This window comes from Apodemus sylvaticus, chromosome 14 (genome assembly GCF_947179515.1).
Source record: "Apodemus sylvaticus chromosome 14, mApoSyl1.1, whole genome shotgun sequence".
Taxonomy (NCBI): domain Eukaryota; kingdom Metazoa; phylum Chordata; class Mammalia; order Rodentia; family Muridae; genus Apodemus; species Apodemus sylvaticus.
This window is the reverse complement of record NC_067485.1, coordinates 39603760-39622958: the sequence shown is the minus strand read 5'-3', so window position 1 is coordinate 39622958 and position 19199 is coordinate 39603760. Positions and strand designations below refer to the sequence as shown.

The 19199-nt window shown below is 38.0% G+C and overlaps 1 protein-coding gene across 2 annotated transcripts; it reads left to right on the top strand.

Moving 5' to 3' along the window:
- The first annotated feature begins 1527 nt into the window (after positions 1-1527).
- On the top strand, positions 1528-10112 carry LOC127665092 (prolactin-8A9-like). Of its 2 annotated transcripts, none has more exons than XM_052157478.1 (6): positions 1528-1555; positions 4882-5057; positions 5926-5964; positions 6923-7030; positions 8763-8942; positions 9924-10112. In XM_052157478.1, the coding sequence occupies exons 1-6, from the start codon at positions 1528-1530 to the stop codon at positions 10110-10112; spliced, it is 720 nt and encodes a 239-aa protein (XP_052013438.1). The 2 variants fall into 2 exon arrangements, with proteins under 2 accessions (XP_052013438.1, XP_052013437.1); XM_052157477.1 differs by having other exon boundaries at positions 4879-5057.
- Positions 10113-19199: the final 9087 nt, after the last annotated feature.

Genomic DNA, 19199 nt, shown 5'->3' with positions numbered 1-19199 from the left:
ATACCTGGGTTCTTTCCAGCATCTGGCTATTATAAATAGGGCTGCTATGAACATAGTGGAGCATATATCCTTATTACATGTTGGGGGATCCTCTGGGTATATGCCCAGGAGTGGTATAGCAGGATCTTCTGGAAGTGAGGTGCCCAGTTTTCTGAGGAACCGCCAAACTGATTTCCAGAGTGGTTGTACCAATTTGCAACCCCACCAGCAGTGGAGGAGTGTTCCTCTTTCTCTACATCCTCGCCAACACCTGCTGTATCCTGAGTTTTTAATCTTAGCCATTCTGACTGGGGTAAGGTGAAATCTCAGGGTTGTTTTGATTTGCATTTCCCTGATGACTAATGAAGTTGAGGATTTTTAAAGATGTTTTTCCGCCATCCGAAGTTCTTCAGGTGAGAATTCTTTGTTTAACTCTGTACACCATTTTTTAATAGGGTTATTTGGTTTTCTGGGGTCTAACTCCTTGAATTCTTTGTATATATTGGATATTAGTCCTCTATCTGATGTAGGGTTGGTGAAGATCGTTTCCCAATTTGTTGGTTCCCGATTTGACCTTTTGATGGTGTCCTTTGCCTTACAGAATCTTTGTAATTTTATGAGGTCCCATTTGTCAGTTCTTGATCTTAGAGCAAACACTGCTATGAACATAGTGGAGCATGTGTACTTATTGCATGCCACGGATTCCTCTGGGTATATGCCCAGGAGAGGTACAGCAGGGTCCTCCAGAAGTGTCATGTCCAGTTTTCTCAGCCATTCGAAGTTCTTCAGGTGAAAATTCTTTGTTTAGATCTGTACTCCATTTTTTAATAGGGTTATTTGGTTCCCTGGGGTCTACCTTCTTGAGTTCTTTGTATATATTGGATATTAGCCCTCTGTTGGATTTAAGGTTGGTGAAGATCCTTTCCCAATTTGTTGGTTGCCATCAAACTGATTTCTAAATGTCTAATTTAAGCATGTTAATTATAAATTATTTTAACTCTCAGCTTACTTCTTAGAGAAACACTCTTCACAGTAGTCAATGATTACTAGCAGAGATTCATGGTAACACTACAGATAATTTGCTAATGCTCTGTCATGGTGGTCAAATATTCAGCAAAGAATCCATCTCTGTCCATAAACATTAGAAAATGGCAATGGAAAGAATGTTAGAGTCTAAGGAAGAGGAAGTAATTGTGAACAACACTTTCATCCTGGTGTGACTTGACCATCTATCATCAGGCAGCTGAGATGGCTTCAGAGATTTCAAAAATAATTTGGATGAGAATCACCATGTAGAAACAAGCAAAAAGAAATCATCCAGACACAGATAAGTGTGTTGCAATTAAATTGTTAACATTCCCTGAAGATAGAGGGACATGGTTCATGAATGAGGGATTCTCTACATGACTTCTTGCTGTGCCATGGCTGTGCATGCCCCCAGGGCTATCTGCCTAACTATATAGGGGGAAGAGAACAAGCCTAGTGTGTCTCCAGTAGAGCAGCTCTCCAGAGTCAGAACTCATCCTGCTTAGAAAGTCCTGGACAATAATGTTGCCATTGAGTCAACCTCACTTCAGTAAGTAAACTCCCTACTGTGCCTCTCTAAGATAAAGTATCCAGTTAAGTGATTATTTGAGTATGTTTTAATGGAATTCTTTTTTATTAATTCTTTGACTTTCTAATTTTTGTGATGAGATATTTGTTCAAAGTTTACTAAGAACTCAGAATAGGCTTTCAAATATCTTTAAAATATATTTTGTTTTCTGTTATTTAAGCTTTTTTTCCCCACAGTCGAGATTTTTATTCCCTTCCCAGTCCACCCTTTGACTATTTCACATCCCATACAACCTCCCCTCATCTCCACAAGAATGTCCCCAGTTCCACCCACACCCCAACAGCCTGCCCACTCCCTGGGGCCTGAAGTCTCTTGAGGGTTATGTGCATCTTCTCTGACTGAGACCAAACCTAATGTTATATATGTATTAGGGTCCTTATATCATTGGTGTATTCTGGCTGGTTGGTGGCTCAGTGTCTGAGAGATCTCTGGGTTCCAAATTCATTGAGACAGCTGGTCCTTCTAAAGGGTCACCCTGTTCCTGAGCTTCTTCCAGATTTTTCCTAATTCAACCACAGGGGTTACCAGCTTCTGCCCATTGGTTGGGTGTATATATCTGTACCTGACTCTTTCAGCTGCTTCTTGGGTCTTTCAGAGGGCAGGCATGATAGGTTGCTTTTGATGAGCACATCCTAGCTTTAGAAATAGTGTGAGGCCTTGGGGCCCTCCCTTGAGCTTGATCTCAATTAAGGTCTGATGCTGGAACTCCTTTTCCTCAGGCTCTAGTCTACTTTTGTCCCTGCAGTTTTCTTAGATAGGAACAATTATGGGTCAGAAGAAATTGTCCAGGGCACAAGATACAATTGGATTAGCAGCACTCAGCATCTATTAAATTGAGATATGTTTCAATGTTCCAAGATTTTCTGTGTCACCTTCTGTATTGAAGTGATGAAAGGAGGAAAATATTGCTGGTATCCAATGAATACGAATGATAGGGTTCATTAAGAGTTTTTGATATATGGAACACCTTCTAGAACAAATATTATAGCTCAAAAGGAAAATGTTTTAGAGTTTAAAAAATTGGAAATTATTGAGAATATAAAGTCAATGGGTCCAATTCATCTTATTTCAAGGCAAAAGGAACAGAACTGTGATTGTGAATATTTTATATGTGTTTTCCCATTGAAATACATCTGAAGAAGCTTTAAGTTCTGAAGACTAAAGTAGACAAAGATGCCAGATTGTGTCTTATAGTGTCTTCCAGTTTAGTACAAGCCAAGTGATATCACAAAGGAAGAGCAGTGGGATGCTGACAAAACACTATATTTTGTAGGTAATATTTGCTAAAGAGAAAAAAGAGATGATAACAAAAATAATTTTTTAATCAACCAGGAAGACTGTTTTTTACATTTTTATTAGCTTTTTGCTTTATTTACATTTCAAATGTTATGTCCTTTCCTCATTGTCCCTCCAAAACCACCATTCCATCCCTCTTCCCTCACCAACCAACCCACTCCCACTTTCCTGTCCGGCATTTCCCTACATCCTGTGGGGGCATCGAGCCTTCACAGGACCAAGCGCCTCTCTTCTTACTGATGTCTGACAAGGCCATCCTTTGCTTCATATGGAGCTGGAGCCATGGGTCCCTGTATGTATACTCTTTGGTTGGTGGTTTAGTCCCTGGGAACTCTTGGGGTACTGCTTGATTCATACTGTTGTTCCTTCTATGGAGCTGCAAACACTTTTAGCTCCTTGGATCTTTTCTCCAGCTCCTCCATTTCTCTAGGACCTCTAGTGCATATATTCATTCTTCATCTTACGCTACTATAATCCCTCAGCCTGAACTATAAGGGATCCTGTGCTTATTCCATTGGTTGGCTGTGAGCATCAACTTCTGTATTTGTCAGGCACTGGACAAGCCTCTCAGGAGACATCCATATCAGGCTCATGTCAGCTAGCACTTGTTGGCATTCACAATAGTGTCTGGGTTTGGTAACTTTATATAGGATGCATCCCTAGGTAGGGCAATCTTCTAAGACATTTTTATGTTCCTATTTTTGTTGAGAATTTCATGCATGATTTCTATATCACTCATCCAAAACCTCAAAAACCCCTTTTCATGGTCCCTTTCAAATTCAGAGACTTTTTTCACTAATCATCATTGCTATATTTGTAGATGCATAAAGGCAGCCTGTTAATTCCTTTAATCTTGCTCATATACATATTATTTTAGGGATGGACATTTGATAATGAATAATCAAATAATGAAAAAATTCTGCAGCAAAAATTCTGGACCTCTAGTGCTTATATTAATTTTTCATCTTACTCTACTATGTTCCCTGAGTCTTAAGTATAAGGTTCCTGTTGTGGTGCCTCGTGGGTAGCTATTTGAAAGTTACGTCTATTCCTAATTATTGTCACAACTTTTAAAATTGAGTGTAATTGAGAAAAAGAATGTAGATCAAGTCAAGCTTCTAAAGCTTTTGCAATGACAGCGTAGTGATAAAATTTACTCTTTACAAGCAATGATGATCTTTGAAGCAACATCAGAACAGTGTCTGTGTTCTCTGCGGGAAAGATGTGGAGTTCTATGACAAAGTGAGGGAGAAAGTACTAACAGTTGTTTTAACTTCTATATCATCAATAATATGACATTAGGAAAAATTTTCACCATGTAAGACATCTCCTTTATGACTATATTCAGATTATGATTATGAGAATCAAATCTTCTCAGAAAATTATTATTTAGATAAACTTTAAATAAAATGACATGAAGTTTTTGATGCAATGAATGCTGATAGAGGTTTATCATAAGTTAGCAGTTGCAAGATGACATCATTTTTTCAGGATAACATTTTTATCATCTTCTGTACTAGTTACCATCCTCTATTTTCAAACATGTAGCAGAAGCAAACAGGTAAACTGTGCTGTCATTGTCCCATCAGTGTCAAATACATTGACATAAGACACGATGTTTAAAAATTACAAATTCATCATCAGTTTTGTTAATTGAAAATGAGCTTAAACTTCAATGAATCTAAACCATCTAAAATTAATTAAAATACAATACTGAATTAATTCAAGTGTTAGACATTTATAAAATTCAGAATAGCTTCTAAAACAATAAAAAATTGTGATACCACCTGCTTCTCAAAATACTATACAGAAAAACACAATTACTGGACCAAGTACTCACAGTGGTTTCTATCTGCCATTCTAGATATTTAATGCCAAGAAATTCACTAAAGAAAACTTTGGCCAGATAAAACTTTCCTGAATCAGTTGGGTCATATGAAAACTTAGATTTAATACATCATCCCTACATGGCTCTTGTTTCTATGTAGCAGGGGCACTCCTGCTGGTGGTGATGTCAAACTTGCTTCTGTGGGAAAAAACTGCATCAGTTCCTGCATGTATCAAAATAGACGGGGAGTGCTGGGATCCCATTGTGGACACATTTAACGGTGCCCTGGATAAAGCTGAAGTCATTCGTATTCTTGCTGAGCAAATGAATCAGGAGTTTGTAAGTATCTAACACCCATGCCACACTAGTACTTGAGACATTAATCATCATGAGTCAAATATCAGAAAACACATCTCATAGGTAAAAGATGCACCAACTACTGATACTAGGGGACAAATTCTCATTTCCTGTTGTTGTATTCAGGATCATGAATTTCCACTGACTATATTCATTTAGCATACTGTGGATAATCACTTTATGCTAAATGTATATTCATAAAATAGATAAAATGAATTATGTGAAAAAGAAAGAAAGGAAGAAAGACAGACGGAAAGGAAGAAAAAAGAAAGAAAAGCAAGAAAATAAAGGAAGGAAGGAAAGATGGAAGGAAGTAATGAAAGAAGGTGAGAGGGAGGGATGGCAGGATGGTGGAAAAGAGAAAAAAGAAAAAAGAGAGAAAGAAGGAAAGAAAGAAAGAAACAAACAAACAAACAAACAAACAAAGAAACAAAGAAAGATAAAATATGGAAGGAGGAAGGAGGGAGGAAGGAAAGGAAGGAGAGAAGGAGGGAGAAAGGAAAGAAGGAATAAAGGAAGAAGAGAAGAAAAGAAAGAAAGAAAGAAAAAAGAAAGAAAGAAAGAAAGAAAGAAAAACATCTAGCCTTTCAAATAGCCCCTAATTGTTAGGAATTGTGGTTTAAAGATCTTCAGTAATAAAATGTGTCCAATGTCTGGGAAGGAATAGAAGTGTATCCGTTCTTGCTGGTAACTACAGGTCATTTCTTAAGGTCAGAAAATAAGAATGATAGAAGTAGGAACATCTTCTATATGATGGACATCAAGAAAGTCTGTTTCTGTTTGCAATAAACATGCCTTCATGTTTTGTTTTTATTAACTAGATGTTATTTTTTCCCTTAATATGAAACAGTACCGCAGCCCATTCTCATCCAAACAATTTGCAGCACTTGTAAGTACCTCATTATCTGCTGACTGCTCTCCAAAGGGAGCATCATGCCAATGATTGCAACTTAAATGAGAAAGCATTATATTATATTTGCATTCCATGTTCTTAGCTGACAGTTCTTCAACTTCTTAATCTTTACAAGAATGCATTAAACTTTGAGGAAATAGCTGATTATTAGAAATAAATATTATATTCTAAAATATATTTAAGTAAATTTAATATGTCAACAATTATACAATCATTAATTCAACACACAACATGAATTGATAATTTTTATATTTTTTGACTTATATTTATATAGAATTTGTGGTAAAATAGTCTATTTTGTGAGTGATTTTGTCATGATGCACACAATGTCATTCTAAAACTATTATAAACTACACATTATACATATTTACCACTAGATTAATAAAGCTATTATTCTGATGTCTGGAGAAGAACATATCAGAATTTATTGATACAAAATAGGAAGGGTAATAAATGTATTCTATGGCTTTGTGCAGAGATATTAGAGAAATATGGTAAATAAAATACTCTGTACATTATAAATTAACTACTTTCAAATCGTAACTTTAAGGAAAGGTGATTGAAGAAAGGAGAGGAATAGAGGAAGCATTTAAATATTCTAAAGTTAGTGAAAACCCAAACTAAATATCAGATACAATAAACAGACACAGAATTAGGTAATTGGCACTTTCTTTTTTTTTAATATTTTTATTTTCTATATTCTTTGTTTACATTCCAAATGATTTCCCCTTTCCCAGATCCCCCCTCCCCATATGTCCCATAAACCTTCTTCTCTTCATCCCTTCTCCAATCACCTCCCTAATTTCTTAATATCTATTTTTACAAAATAGTTACTGTTACAACTTATACATTCAATGAAATATATTAGTATTCTGGTCATCAGTCCATTTATATAATTTCTGATCTCTAAATAAGTCTTTGTTTTTATTTACAGCTTTCACGCATGTATAAGAATGATCAGGAAGTTGTCAGAGCCAGAAAATACTGCCACTCTAATGTCACAAACCCACCAAATTATGGACCTGAATTTGAAAATATCAAAGTAAGTGTCCTTCATAGTTTTTTTCATAAAACACCAGAAGTAATACCCTGGGTGTGTTGCTGTCAGTTATGGCAGGTATTATGATAGATTCAGTAATCATGATTGCAGAGAAAATGGAGATGAAATATAAAAATAATCAGATTATATTGCAGCTAAATGATATATAAAATCAAATACTCAATAACAGTGCAGCAGATACTTAAATAGTATAGACCATTTAGAAAATTGTATTTTAGTAATGACTTACCAATACATTTTAAGTACTCCTTTTTAGGATGCTTTGAGATAAGTTGACTATCTATGGTTATATACTCATTCCTACATCAGTGATGAAAATGTGACTATATTAATTATGTGTTGCTAATGGCTTCTGCGTGGTAGCATCCTACATTACTGAACACCATCACCTACTTCTTTATTTTCAAACCTTTCCTGATTCTATTTCTATTTTTACCTATCTTGTCATCCTCTATGATTCTCTGAGCCTTAACTGAAAACCAGATGAGCTGAGTAGTCCTGTGAAATACTAGCTTATATTCCTTAGGATGCAACAATGCCCAAATTCATAATGAGAAGATCTACTTATCATAGCAGTTCTATTTTATATTTGCTATCATCCCCTTAATCTAATTCCCTGTAATAGCACATCTTTATATGGTTTAATTTGCATATTATTTGAAAACAATAAAAGAAAATGAGGACAAAGAAATGAGGAAAATTTTCTTGAGGGCTACAATGTTGCTAGACATGCCACAAGCTGTTTTTTTTTTTTTTTGCATTGTTACATATGATCTGCACAAAAACATAACTAGGAATGCTATTATTTGAGTCACTAAACAACAATAACAAAAGAAAAAGGTTTTGAAAATGGTGCAGGACATTTACACCTGCATGGACTTTAAGAATGCCAGTATGCACTTCATCCAGCTGACAATCTCAGTCTTAATCACATTAAAGCGTAGTACCAAGTATTGGCATCACCAGTTGCCTTCACCTTCCCTTAATGTTCTTTACTTCTTCCCATTGTAATGGATGTACTCTAGTCTATCCTCATATTCATGACCACTGGAGAAACTAGCAAACATCAATACAATTAGATGCAATACAATAGATTAAATCAAATAAGAACTAGAGCTGTAAAATTCTTTTGTTACACTGATTCCATTCTTAAAGCCAATGCTATGTTCTTTACCTATACATGATATCTAACATCATGCTCTGTTAGAGGAAAAGGGAGCACACATTAATGAGTACTCTGCTCTCTTCATTCTAATTTGATTTTAATTTCTCAAATTCACCTAAAATAGTAAATGTGTACATGAATGAATGCCATGACTGACTGAAGTGAATGAATCCCTGAGTGGCAATGATTTGAGGTGGTGAATCTGTTTTTCCTGAGTCAAATATTATTGACCAATATTGTATCCTAGCAAGACTTGTTTTGCCAATTAATAAATAAGTAACCAAATAATAATCTTGCTAGAAGGAAGCTGTTAGAACTGCTTGGGGGGAACAAAACATGAGGGCCTAACCTCAGAAAAATGCTAATGAATATAGATCATAATTTGTTTTACTTTGCATACAATAGACTAATTCTTAAATATAACATGTATATAATAGAGGTCATATATACATAGTAAAAAATATGTTTCAAGTTCTATACATGACATTAAATGCAACAAACTTCCTGCACTAAAATTTTTAATCCTATGGTTCTACTGTGTTTTCCCAGACAAAAGATTATTTAGAAACGTTGATCAATTTTGTGAGTTCGTGGGTCACCCCTCTATACTTTCTAGTGGAAGAACTGAGTGCCATGAAAGGCGTCCCTGGAACTATGTTCTCGAATGCTCAGGTCATAGAAGCGAAAAACCTACAAATCTTGGATGACCTCAGGTGGATACTCACCAAGGTGAGCAATTTCCTATTAGTTATTCTCATTCATAAAAGAAGTGGGTTGTGTACATTTAAAAAAGAAAATGAAATAGCTTGTTTTCCAGAGTGAAACATAGATATCTGACTGTCTGGACACTCTTCCCCTAAGAGGGTGCTTCTCAACTTGTGTGTCATGATTTCTTTGGGGGGAATATAACCCTTTCACAAGGCTGGCATATCACATACCCTGCATATCAGATATTTACATTAAAATTAAACACAGTAGCAAAATTACAGTTATAATGTAGCAACAAACATAATTTTATGGCTGGGGTTACCACAGCATGAAGAATAGTATTAAAATTCACAACATTAGAATGGTTGAGAACCACTGCTCTAATAGGTTGCTGTCACCTCCAACATTCTAGAAGCCTTCTCATCACCTTCCACCCTGATTATCAGAATGAAACAAAGCTGTTCCTCATAAACACTTAGAGAATACCTTTCCTGGTTGTAGTGAAAAAACACAGGTCTTTCAATCATAGTAATCTCTTGTCTCTGAATATTGAATCTCCACCTGATCATCGTCATATTTTTGTATGTAGACTGCATGGAGAATGAGCATAGTTGATATGTATAAAAGAATGGTGGTCCATATCAGCTTCTATGAAATATATGTGAAAGAACATGTAAGAGTTTCCTGAGTGAAAAACTGACATGAGCTCCCTCATTGTCCCAGAAGCAAATAGAGATTTCCTAATTTTCCTGAATTCCCAAGGCTTCTGAAAGAGCATACCTCTTCCATGATCAATTACATTTTAGAACAAATGCATATGAATCTTACTGTTAGATTCTAAAAGTTCATTTGAGAGTCTCTTTTCTTAGATAATGAAAACACAAAACTTTAATGGAAGTATCACATCTCTGAATGCATTTCTCTGACTGAACACCTAAGAAACAAGGAGAAAGGGAACAGTAACAATATAATCAAGTAACCATCTATTATTTTGATTTTTAGGTCGATCCTCCTGGAAAGATGTGGGAAAAATCTATCATCTGGGAATATCTTCCAGGCTTAAGATCCAAGTACAAAAGTAAAAAATTTTTAGCAATGTTTAACCTTTCTAACTGCCTACGCAACGATATATTCTACATTAAATTTCATCTCAGAACACTGAAGTGTCGCATAACTGGGAAAGATTGCTAAGTGCATATCTACATGGTCTGCTTTGGAGATTGTCCATGACAGCCCATTGCTGTGAACTTTCTTTTAATTGTATGCCTTTTGAATCCATGTTTATGTGTAATTGGTCTCCTTTGAAAAAATAAAAGCATTCTCTTTAGAAATGTCCAAATCTACAAAAGCTTATTCATCTTTTGTTCATTAAATAGACTATATATCAATACAATTAGGTTGACCACTTGATTTATCACAACATGAGAAGTTAAGCTTGAAAATATATTCATAGTTTACTTCAATAAACTCACAATTTACTTCACAGAAAAGTAATGAAAGTCAGAGTTATTAAACTCAAAGTGTAAAACTCATTAACTAATCCATTTATCCTAACCAGAGATACAAATTTTTTTAATTTATTGATATATTTATTTACATTTCAAATGATTTCCCCTTTTCTGGACCCCCACTCCCCGAAAGTCCCATCAGTCTCCTTTCCTCCCCCTGTTTTCCCACCCAACCTTTCCCACTTCCCTGTTCTGATTTTGCTCTATACTGCTTCACTGAGTCTTTCCAGAACAAGGAGCCACTCCTCCGTTCTTCTTGTCCCTCATTTGATGTGTGGATTATGTTTTGGGTATTCCAGTTTTCTAGGTTCATATCCACTTATTAGTGAGTACATACCATGATTCATCTTTTGAGTCTGGGTTACCTCACTTAGTATTATGTTCTCCAGCTCCATCCATTTGCCTAAGAATTTCATGAACTGAGATACAAATTTTTTAATGCTTCCTGAAATCTTGTCTGTCCTTAGGAAACAATGCTCACAGCGAATGCATAGCCACTCCAATACAATTGCTGTGTGACTCCCTCCATAGCCTCAAGAAAATTTGGAGGAGATGGGGCAAGGAATGGGCATAGTAAGGATACACAGATTTCATGGTTAAAATTTCCAAAAAGGTTATTTGTTGCACAAAGCTCAAGTCCAAGTAGATCAAGAACCATAGCATCCAATGGAAAAAAGATAGCCTTTTCAACAAATGGTGCTGGTTCAACTGGAGGTCAGCATGCAGAAGAATGCGAATTGATCCATCCTTGTCTCCTTGTACTAAGCTCAAATCCAAATGGATCAAGGACCTCCACATAAAGCCAGACACTCTGAAGCTAATAGAAAAGAAACTGGGGAAGACCCTTGAGGACATCGGTGCAGGGAGAAAGTTTCTGAACAGAACACCAGTAGCGTATGCTCTAAGAGCAAGAATTGACAAATGGGACCTCATAAAATTACAAAGTTTCTGTAAGGCAAAGGACACCATCAAGAGGACAAATCGGCAACCAACAAATTGGGAAAAGATCTTCACCAATCCTACATCAGATAGAGGGCTAATATCCAATATATATAAAGAACTCAAGAAGTTAGACTCCAGAAAACCAAACAACCCTATTAAAAAATGGGGTACAGAGTTAAACAAAGAATTCTCACCTGAAGAACTTCGGATGGCGGAGAAGCATCTTAAAAAATGCTCAACTTCATTAGTCATTAGGGAAATGCAAATCAAAACAACCCTAAGATTTCATCTTACACCAGTCAGAATGGCTAAGATTAAAAATTCAGGAGACAGCAGGTGTTGGAGAGGGTGTGGAGAAAGAGGAACACTCCTCCACAGCTGGTGGGGTTGCAAATTGGTACAACCACTCTGGAAATCAGTCTGGCGGTTCCTCCGAAAACTGGGCACCTTACTTCCAGAAGATCCTGCTATACCACTCCTGGGCATATACCCAGAAGACTCCCCACCATGTAATAAGGATACATGTTCTACTATGTTCATAGCAGCCCTATTTGTAATTGCCAGATGCTGGAAAGAACCCAGGTATCCCTCAACAGAAGAGTGGATGCAAAAAATGTGGTATATCTACACAATGGAGTACTATTCAGCCATTAGAAACAATGAATTCATGAAATTCTTAGGCAAATGGATGGAGCTAGAGAATACCATTCTAAGTGAGGTAACCCAGACTCAAAAGGTGAATCATGGTATGCACTCACTAATAAGTGGATATTAACCTAGAAAACTGGAATACCCAAAACATAATCCACACATCAAATGAGGTACAAGAAGAAAGGAGGAGTGGCCCCTGGTTCTGGAAAGACTCAGTGAAACAGTATTCAGCAAAACCAGAACGGGGAAGTGGGAAGGGGTGGGTGGGAGGACAGGGGAAGAGAAGGGGGCTTGCGGGACTTTCGGGGAGTGGGGGGGCTAGAAAAGGGGAAATCATTTGAAATGTAAATAAATTATATCGAATAATAAAAAAAAATAAAGTACTTCAAACAGCAAAAAAAAAAAAAAAAAAAAAAAAAAAAAAAAAAAAAAGAACCATAGCATAAAACCAGATACACTGAATCCCATAGAAGCGTAAGTGGCAATTAACCTTGAACTCATTGGCATAAGGGGAAATTTCCTAAACAGAACTGCAATGGCTCACACTCTAAGATCAAGAATTGATAAATGGGACCTCATGAAATAGGAAAACTTCTGTAAGGCAAGGACATAGCCAAAAGACAAATTGGCAACCTACGGATTGGAAAAAAAAAATCTTCAATAACCCCACATCCAATAGAGGGCTAATATCCAAAATATATAAACTGTTAGGAAATAAAGGGGTGGTGTGTCCCACCCGCACTGAGTGGGCCGATATGGGAGACTTTCTCATGACCCCACAAGGTCACCATGGGACCAGCATCAGGCCTTGGGAGGCCAATGGGCCCCACTTCAGGAGGTGAGGAAAGCACACTTTCGGTGCCCTTGGGCCTTACAGAGGCCAGGGATGACAGATTCCAGCTCTTGGGCACCGGAGAAAAGCTGAGAATGGGCTCCAGGGTGACAGTGGCCCCAGGAAGAAGGGAAAAGGGCAGGAGTGGGGGAGGTGCTGGCTGGTCCCTGCTTCAGGGGAGTCTTTGTTCTGGTCTGGCAGCTGCTGACAGTTCGGCTTGGTGGGGATCATGGCCAGAATACTGTGAGGTTTCTGCAGATGGCTAGGTGTGGCTTGTTGGAGGGAAACCTGCTACATTATTCCATCACCACAGTGAGTCCAGATGAGAAGAGGCAGTCCATTGGTTTAGCGTTTATTTTTTCTTAATTTTTTTTATTAGATACATTCTTTACTTACATTTCAAATGTTTCCTTTCCTGGATCCCTCCTCCTGAAAATCCCATAACCCATCTGCCTCCCCTGCTCCGTTCCCCAATAAGCCCACTCCCACTTCCCTGTCCTGGTACTCCCCTACACTGTGGCATAGAGCTTACCAGGACCAAGGGCCTCTCCTCCCTTTGATGTCCAACCAGGCCAACCTCTGCTACCTATGCATCTGGAGCCATGGGTAGCTCCACGTGTACGCTTTGGGTTGACAGTTTTGTCCCTGGGATATCTGGGAGTACTGGGTAGTTCATATTGTTGTTTCTCCTATGGCTCTGCAAAACTCTTCAGCTCCTTGGGTCCTTTGTCTAGCTCCTCCATTGGGGACCTTGTGCTCAGTTCAATGGCCAGCTGGTTTTAGTGTTTATTGTAGAGAAGTAGAGAGTGGGAGAAAGTAGAGAAGTAGAAGCTGGTCATGGACACATGGAGTGAGGAGGAAGGGAATGGGGAGGGGGGAGCAAGGGGACAGGATACAAGAGAGAGAAACAAGAGAGCAAGATGGCAAGAGATGAGGAGGCAAAGTCCCCTTTTTTTGTAGTGGGCTGGCCTACCTGACAGTTGCCAGGTAACTGTGGGGAGGAAAATACCTGGTGGCTGTCAGGTGACTGTGGGGGTAGAGTCCAACCAGAATACTAGGAGCTTTGGCCACAGAATTGTGGAGTTGAGGGTCTTGTTACAGGGACCTTAGTGTCTGGGAACATAGCTCATGGTTCCACCTCTTCTACTGGTTGTCCAGAGTAAGCCTCACTCAACTAGGCTACAAACTGCCTTTCATGGACCTACAATAAAGTACTAAAGAAGCTAACACCCCAAAATCTAAGCAATGCAATCAAAAATGCGGTATAGAACTAAACAGAGAATTCAAAACATAGGAATCTCGAATGGCTGAGAAGCACTTAAAGAAATGTTCGAAGGCCTCAGTGACCAGGGAAATGCATATCAAAATGACCATGAGATTCTACCTTTCACCAATCAGAATGGCTAAGATCAAACCCTCAAGTGACAGCATATGTTGGTGAGGTTGTGGAGAAAAAGGAACACTTCTCCATTGCTGGTTGGATGGCAAGCCAGTACATTCACTCTGGAAATCAATTTGGAGTTTCTTCAGATATTTGGAAATAGATATACCTGAAGATCTAGCTATACCACTCTTGGTCATATACCCAAAAATGACCCACCATACCAAAGGGGCATGGGTTGCACTATGTTTATAGAGGCCTTATTTGTGATAACCAGATGCTGGAAACAAGCCAGATGTCCCATGACAGAAAAATGGTTTCAGAAAATGTGGTTCATTTGCACAATGGAATACTTCTCAGCTATTAAGAATGAGTACATCATGAGTTTTGCAGGCAAATGAATAGAACTAGAAAATATTGTCATGAGTGAGGTAACTAAGACCCCAAAGTGCATGCATGGTATGCACTCACTAATCAGTGGATATTAGATGGAAAAAGTACAGAATAACCAGGATACAATCCATAGAACCCCAGGTTAATAAGCTGAAGGGCCCACGTGAGGATGGTTCAATCCCACTTTGGAGGGAGAAGAAAGCAATCTCAGGAGAGGGAGAGAGGAACCTGGGTAAAAAAGGGGACAGGGAGTGGAAGAGAGGAACATGATTAGGTATTGGGTGAGGGAAACATGACTGAAACCCTGAGGGCCAGAACAAAAAAGTGTAAACTGGCCACCTGGGGAGGTAGGTAGGTGGTAGATAAACCCTCTAGAATATACTGAAGACTTAGTATATGAAACACTCTCAGGACTCAAAGGGAGCAACCTTAGATGAAATGCCCTACAGAGGGAAGAGTGAACTTGTAGAGCCCACTTACTGTAGAAAGACAGAGCATTATGTGGAGTAAGGGGATTGCCATCCCACAGTCAAAAACTCTGACCCAGGATTGTTCCTGTCTGCAAGGACAAAGTGGAGAAGGACCTGAGGAAAAGGTAGTCCACTGATAGGCCCAATTTTGGATCCAGCTCAAGGGGAGGCACCCAAGGTTCTCAGACTATTATTCATGCTATGGTATGCTCACAAAAAGGGGCCTATCATGACTGCCCTCTAAAAATCCCAACAAGCAGCTGAAAGACTCGGATACAGATATTTACACCCATCCAATGGACAGAAGCTGGTGACCCCTGTAGTTGAATTAGGGAAAATCTAGAAAAAGCTGAGGATGAGGGCTACCCTGTAGAAAGAGAAGTCTCAACTCACCTCAACCCCAGAGATCTCTCAAACACTGAGCCACCAACCAGGTAGTGTACAAAAGCTCATCTGAGGCTCCCAACACATATACAATGGAGGACTCCCAGGTATAGACTCAGTCATTGTAGAGGCACATAACCCTTAAGGGACTTGATGCCCTAGGGAGTAGGGATGTCTGGTGGGGTTGGGGTGACTAGGTAAAGACATACTCTTGGGGATTGGGGGAGGAGATATGAGAGGTGGAATTGCCAGAGGGTGGAGTGGAAAGAGGATAAAGTCTGGATTATAAAAAAAATTTTAAAGAATTAAAAAGGTTAAAAAATGCTTTAGAATATTTTGTAACTGAACATCAATTAATCAAGATTTCTCCATGATGTGTTACAATCCCAACTACAAATTTATTCCTCTGTAGCAATAACTATGGTATATTCTACATGTTTTTATTTCTGTGTCTAAGAAATCTTCTATGATAATTTTAAAAACGCAATCTATATGATGTGTGTACTAAAACCGTACTAACTTTAAGATGGAGAAACTCTAGTGATATCTAACATGAAACTCTGATGAAGCAATATGTTGTCTCTCATGTCTGCTTAGTATGAAAGCGGAACCTTGCCACTTTGTTTTTCTTATTCAGTCATACTTTAAGTATCAGGGACTAGACAGGGCTACCCCCTTTCTTCTTATCGTTTCAATATTGTACTTGAGGTACTAGCTCGGGCAATTCGACACATAAGGAGGTCAAAGGGATACAAATTGGAAAGGAAGAAGTCAAACTATCATTATTTGCAGATGACATGATAGTCTACCTAAGTGACCCAAAAAACTCCACTAGAGAACACCTACAGCTGATAAACAACTTCAGCAAAGGTTATAAAATCAACTCAAGCAAATCAGTGGCCTTCCTATACTCAAAGGATAAGCAGGCTGAGAAAGAAATTAGGGAAATGACCCCCTTCAAATAGCCACAAACAGTATAAAGTATATTGGGGTGACTCTTACCAAACATGTGAAAGATCTGTATGACAAGAACTTCAAGACTCTGAAGAAGGAAATGGAAGAAGACCTCAAAAAATGGGAAAACCTCCCATGCTCATGGATCGGCAGGATCAATATAGTTAAAATGGCCATTTTGCCAAAAGCAATATACAGATTCAGTGCAATACCCATCAAAATCTCAACTCAATTCTTCACAGAGTTAGAAAGAGCAATTATCAAATTCATCTGGAATAACAAAAAACCCAGGATAACTAAAACTATTCTCAGCAACAAAAGAAATTCTGGGGGAATGAGTATCCCTGACCTCAAGCAATACTACAGAGCAATAGTGTTAAAAACTGCATGGTATTGGTACAGTGACAGGCAGGAGATCAATGGAACAGGATTGAAGATATAGAAATGAACCCATACACCTATGGCCACTTGATCCTTAACAAAGGGACTGAAAACATCCAATGGAAAAAAGATAGCCTTTTCAACAAATGGTGCTGGTTCAACTGGAGGTCAGTATACAGAAGAATGCGAATTGATCCATCCTTGTCTCCTTGTACTAAGCTCAAATCCAAATGGATCAAGGACCTCCAAATAAAGCCAGACACTCTGAAGCTAATAGAAAAGAAACTGGGGAAGACCCTTGAGGACATCGGTACAGGGAGAAAGTTTCTGAACAGAACACCAATAGCATATGCTCTAAGATCAAGAATTGACAAATGGGACCTCATAAAATTACAAAGTTTCTGTACAGCAAAAGACACCATCAAAAGGACAAATCGGCAACCACCAAATTGGAAAAAGATCTTCACCAACCCTACATCAGATAGAGGGCTAATAATATCCAATATATATAAAGAACTCAAGAAGTTAGACTCCAGAAAACCAAGCAACCCTATTAAAAAATGGGGTACAGAGTTAAACAAAGAATTTTCACCTGAAAAACTTCAGATGGCAGAAAAACATCTTTAAAATTGCTCAACTTCATTAGTTACCAGGGAAATGCAAATCAAAACAACCCTGAGATTTCACCTTACACCAGTCAGAATGGCTAAGATTAAAAATTCAGGAGACAGCAGGTGTTGGCAAGGATGTGGAGAAAGAGGAACACTCCTCCACTGCTGGTGGGGTTGCAAATTGGTACAACCATTCTGGAAATCAGTCTGGCGGTTCCTCCGAAAACTGGGCACCTCACTTCCAGAAGATCCTGCTATACCACTCCTGGGCATATACCCAAAAGATTCCCCAGCATGTAATAAGGATACATGTTCTATTATGTTCATAGCAGCCCTATTTATAATTGCCAGAAGTTGGAAAGAACCCAGATATCCCTCAACAGAAGAGTGAATGCAAAAAATGTGGTATATCTACACAATGGATTACTATTCAGCCATTAGAAACAATGAATTCATGAAATTCTTAGGCAAATGGATGGAGCTGGAGAACATCATACTAAGTGAGGTAACCCAGACTCAAAAGATGAATCATGGTATGCACTCACCAATAAGTGGATATTAACCTAGAAAACTGGAATACCCAAAACATAATCCAGACATCAAATGAGGTACAAGAAGAACGGAGGAGTGGCCCCTTGTTCTGGAAAGACTCAGTGAAGCAGTATTGAACAAAAATCAGAACAGGGAAGTGGGAAGGGTTGGGTGGGAAATCAGGGGGAGGGAAGGGGACTGATGGGACTTTCGGGGAGTGGGGGTCCAGAAAAGGGGAAATCATTTGAAATGTAAATAAATATATCAATAAATTTTAAAAAAAGAAGCCAAAGACTTCTATATTCAAAACTTTAAAACAATGAATGAATATGCTGATGGAGGCTCTTCATGAATTATAGAATTTCTAAGCTGAGGAAAGGACAAAAATAGTATTGTGAACATGCATGTATTTTCAAAAATCTACTCATTCAAATAACTTGCTCCAAAATATCAATGACATCTTCCCACTACTGGAATATGCAATCTTAATATTTATAATCAATTATTAGATATCCTGGTGGCCAAGTTAACCTGACAGACCTGATCAATAATATGTGACTGTCATACCCACTTTAAATTAAAATTATAGTCATAAGAAAAATAGCAATATTCTTAATACCCACAGAGGTCAAGAAATTGATGAAGGGACATGGATAGGGACAGTTTTAAAATAGTACAAGAATTTAAAGCAAAATCACAACATGAAAAATTAAACTGGGGTAGATGACAGTAGGACAGTGGGGAGTACAATATATGTGGAGGTGTAAATGTCATTAAAGACAGAGCTACTACTGTGTAAGTTTTCATAAGTGTGGTTGTGCATACACATGCACACACAGATACATATATAAATGATATGTGTGTGTGTGTGTGTGTGTGTGTGTGTGTGTGTGTGTGTATCTGTGATATATTTCAAGCTTCCTTGTAATACTGGAACAAGAAACTTTGAGTTCTTCTTGAAGAAGTATGAGTAAATAGGTGTTTTATCTTTTTCTTCATTTTAGAAAAATAATTTTCATGTTCCTCCCATTTGGCTAAAGATGTCATGTAGTGCTGTTAATACTTTGAAGTATTTTCTTTCTATTCTTTGGTTTCTCCGTATGTATTATAAAACAACTTTGAACATTACCTAAAACATATAATGGTCCTGTGAGATGCTCCTGTCATATGTGACTTTATATCCATATGCTAACTGCATGTCATTACTTGTTCCTATCTGTTACACAATCATTACACACTT

What these genes read in the sequence shown, in the direction of transcription:
- LOC127665092 (XM_052157477.1), top strand. Translation starts at nt 1,528, where the DNA reads ATGTTGCCATTGAGTCAACCTCACTTCA. An exon ending in AGCAAATGAATCAGGAGTTT is followed by an intron (nt 5,058 to 5,925) that starts GTAAGTATCTAA and finishes AATATGAAACAG; the next exon opens with TACCGCAGCCCATTCTCATC. An exon ending in CCAAACAATTTGCAGCACTT is followed by an intron (nt 5,965 to 6,922) that starts GTAAGTACCTCA and finishes TTTTATTTACAG; the next exon opens with CTTTCACGCATGTATAAGAA.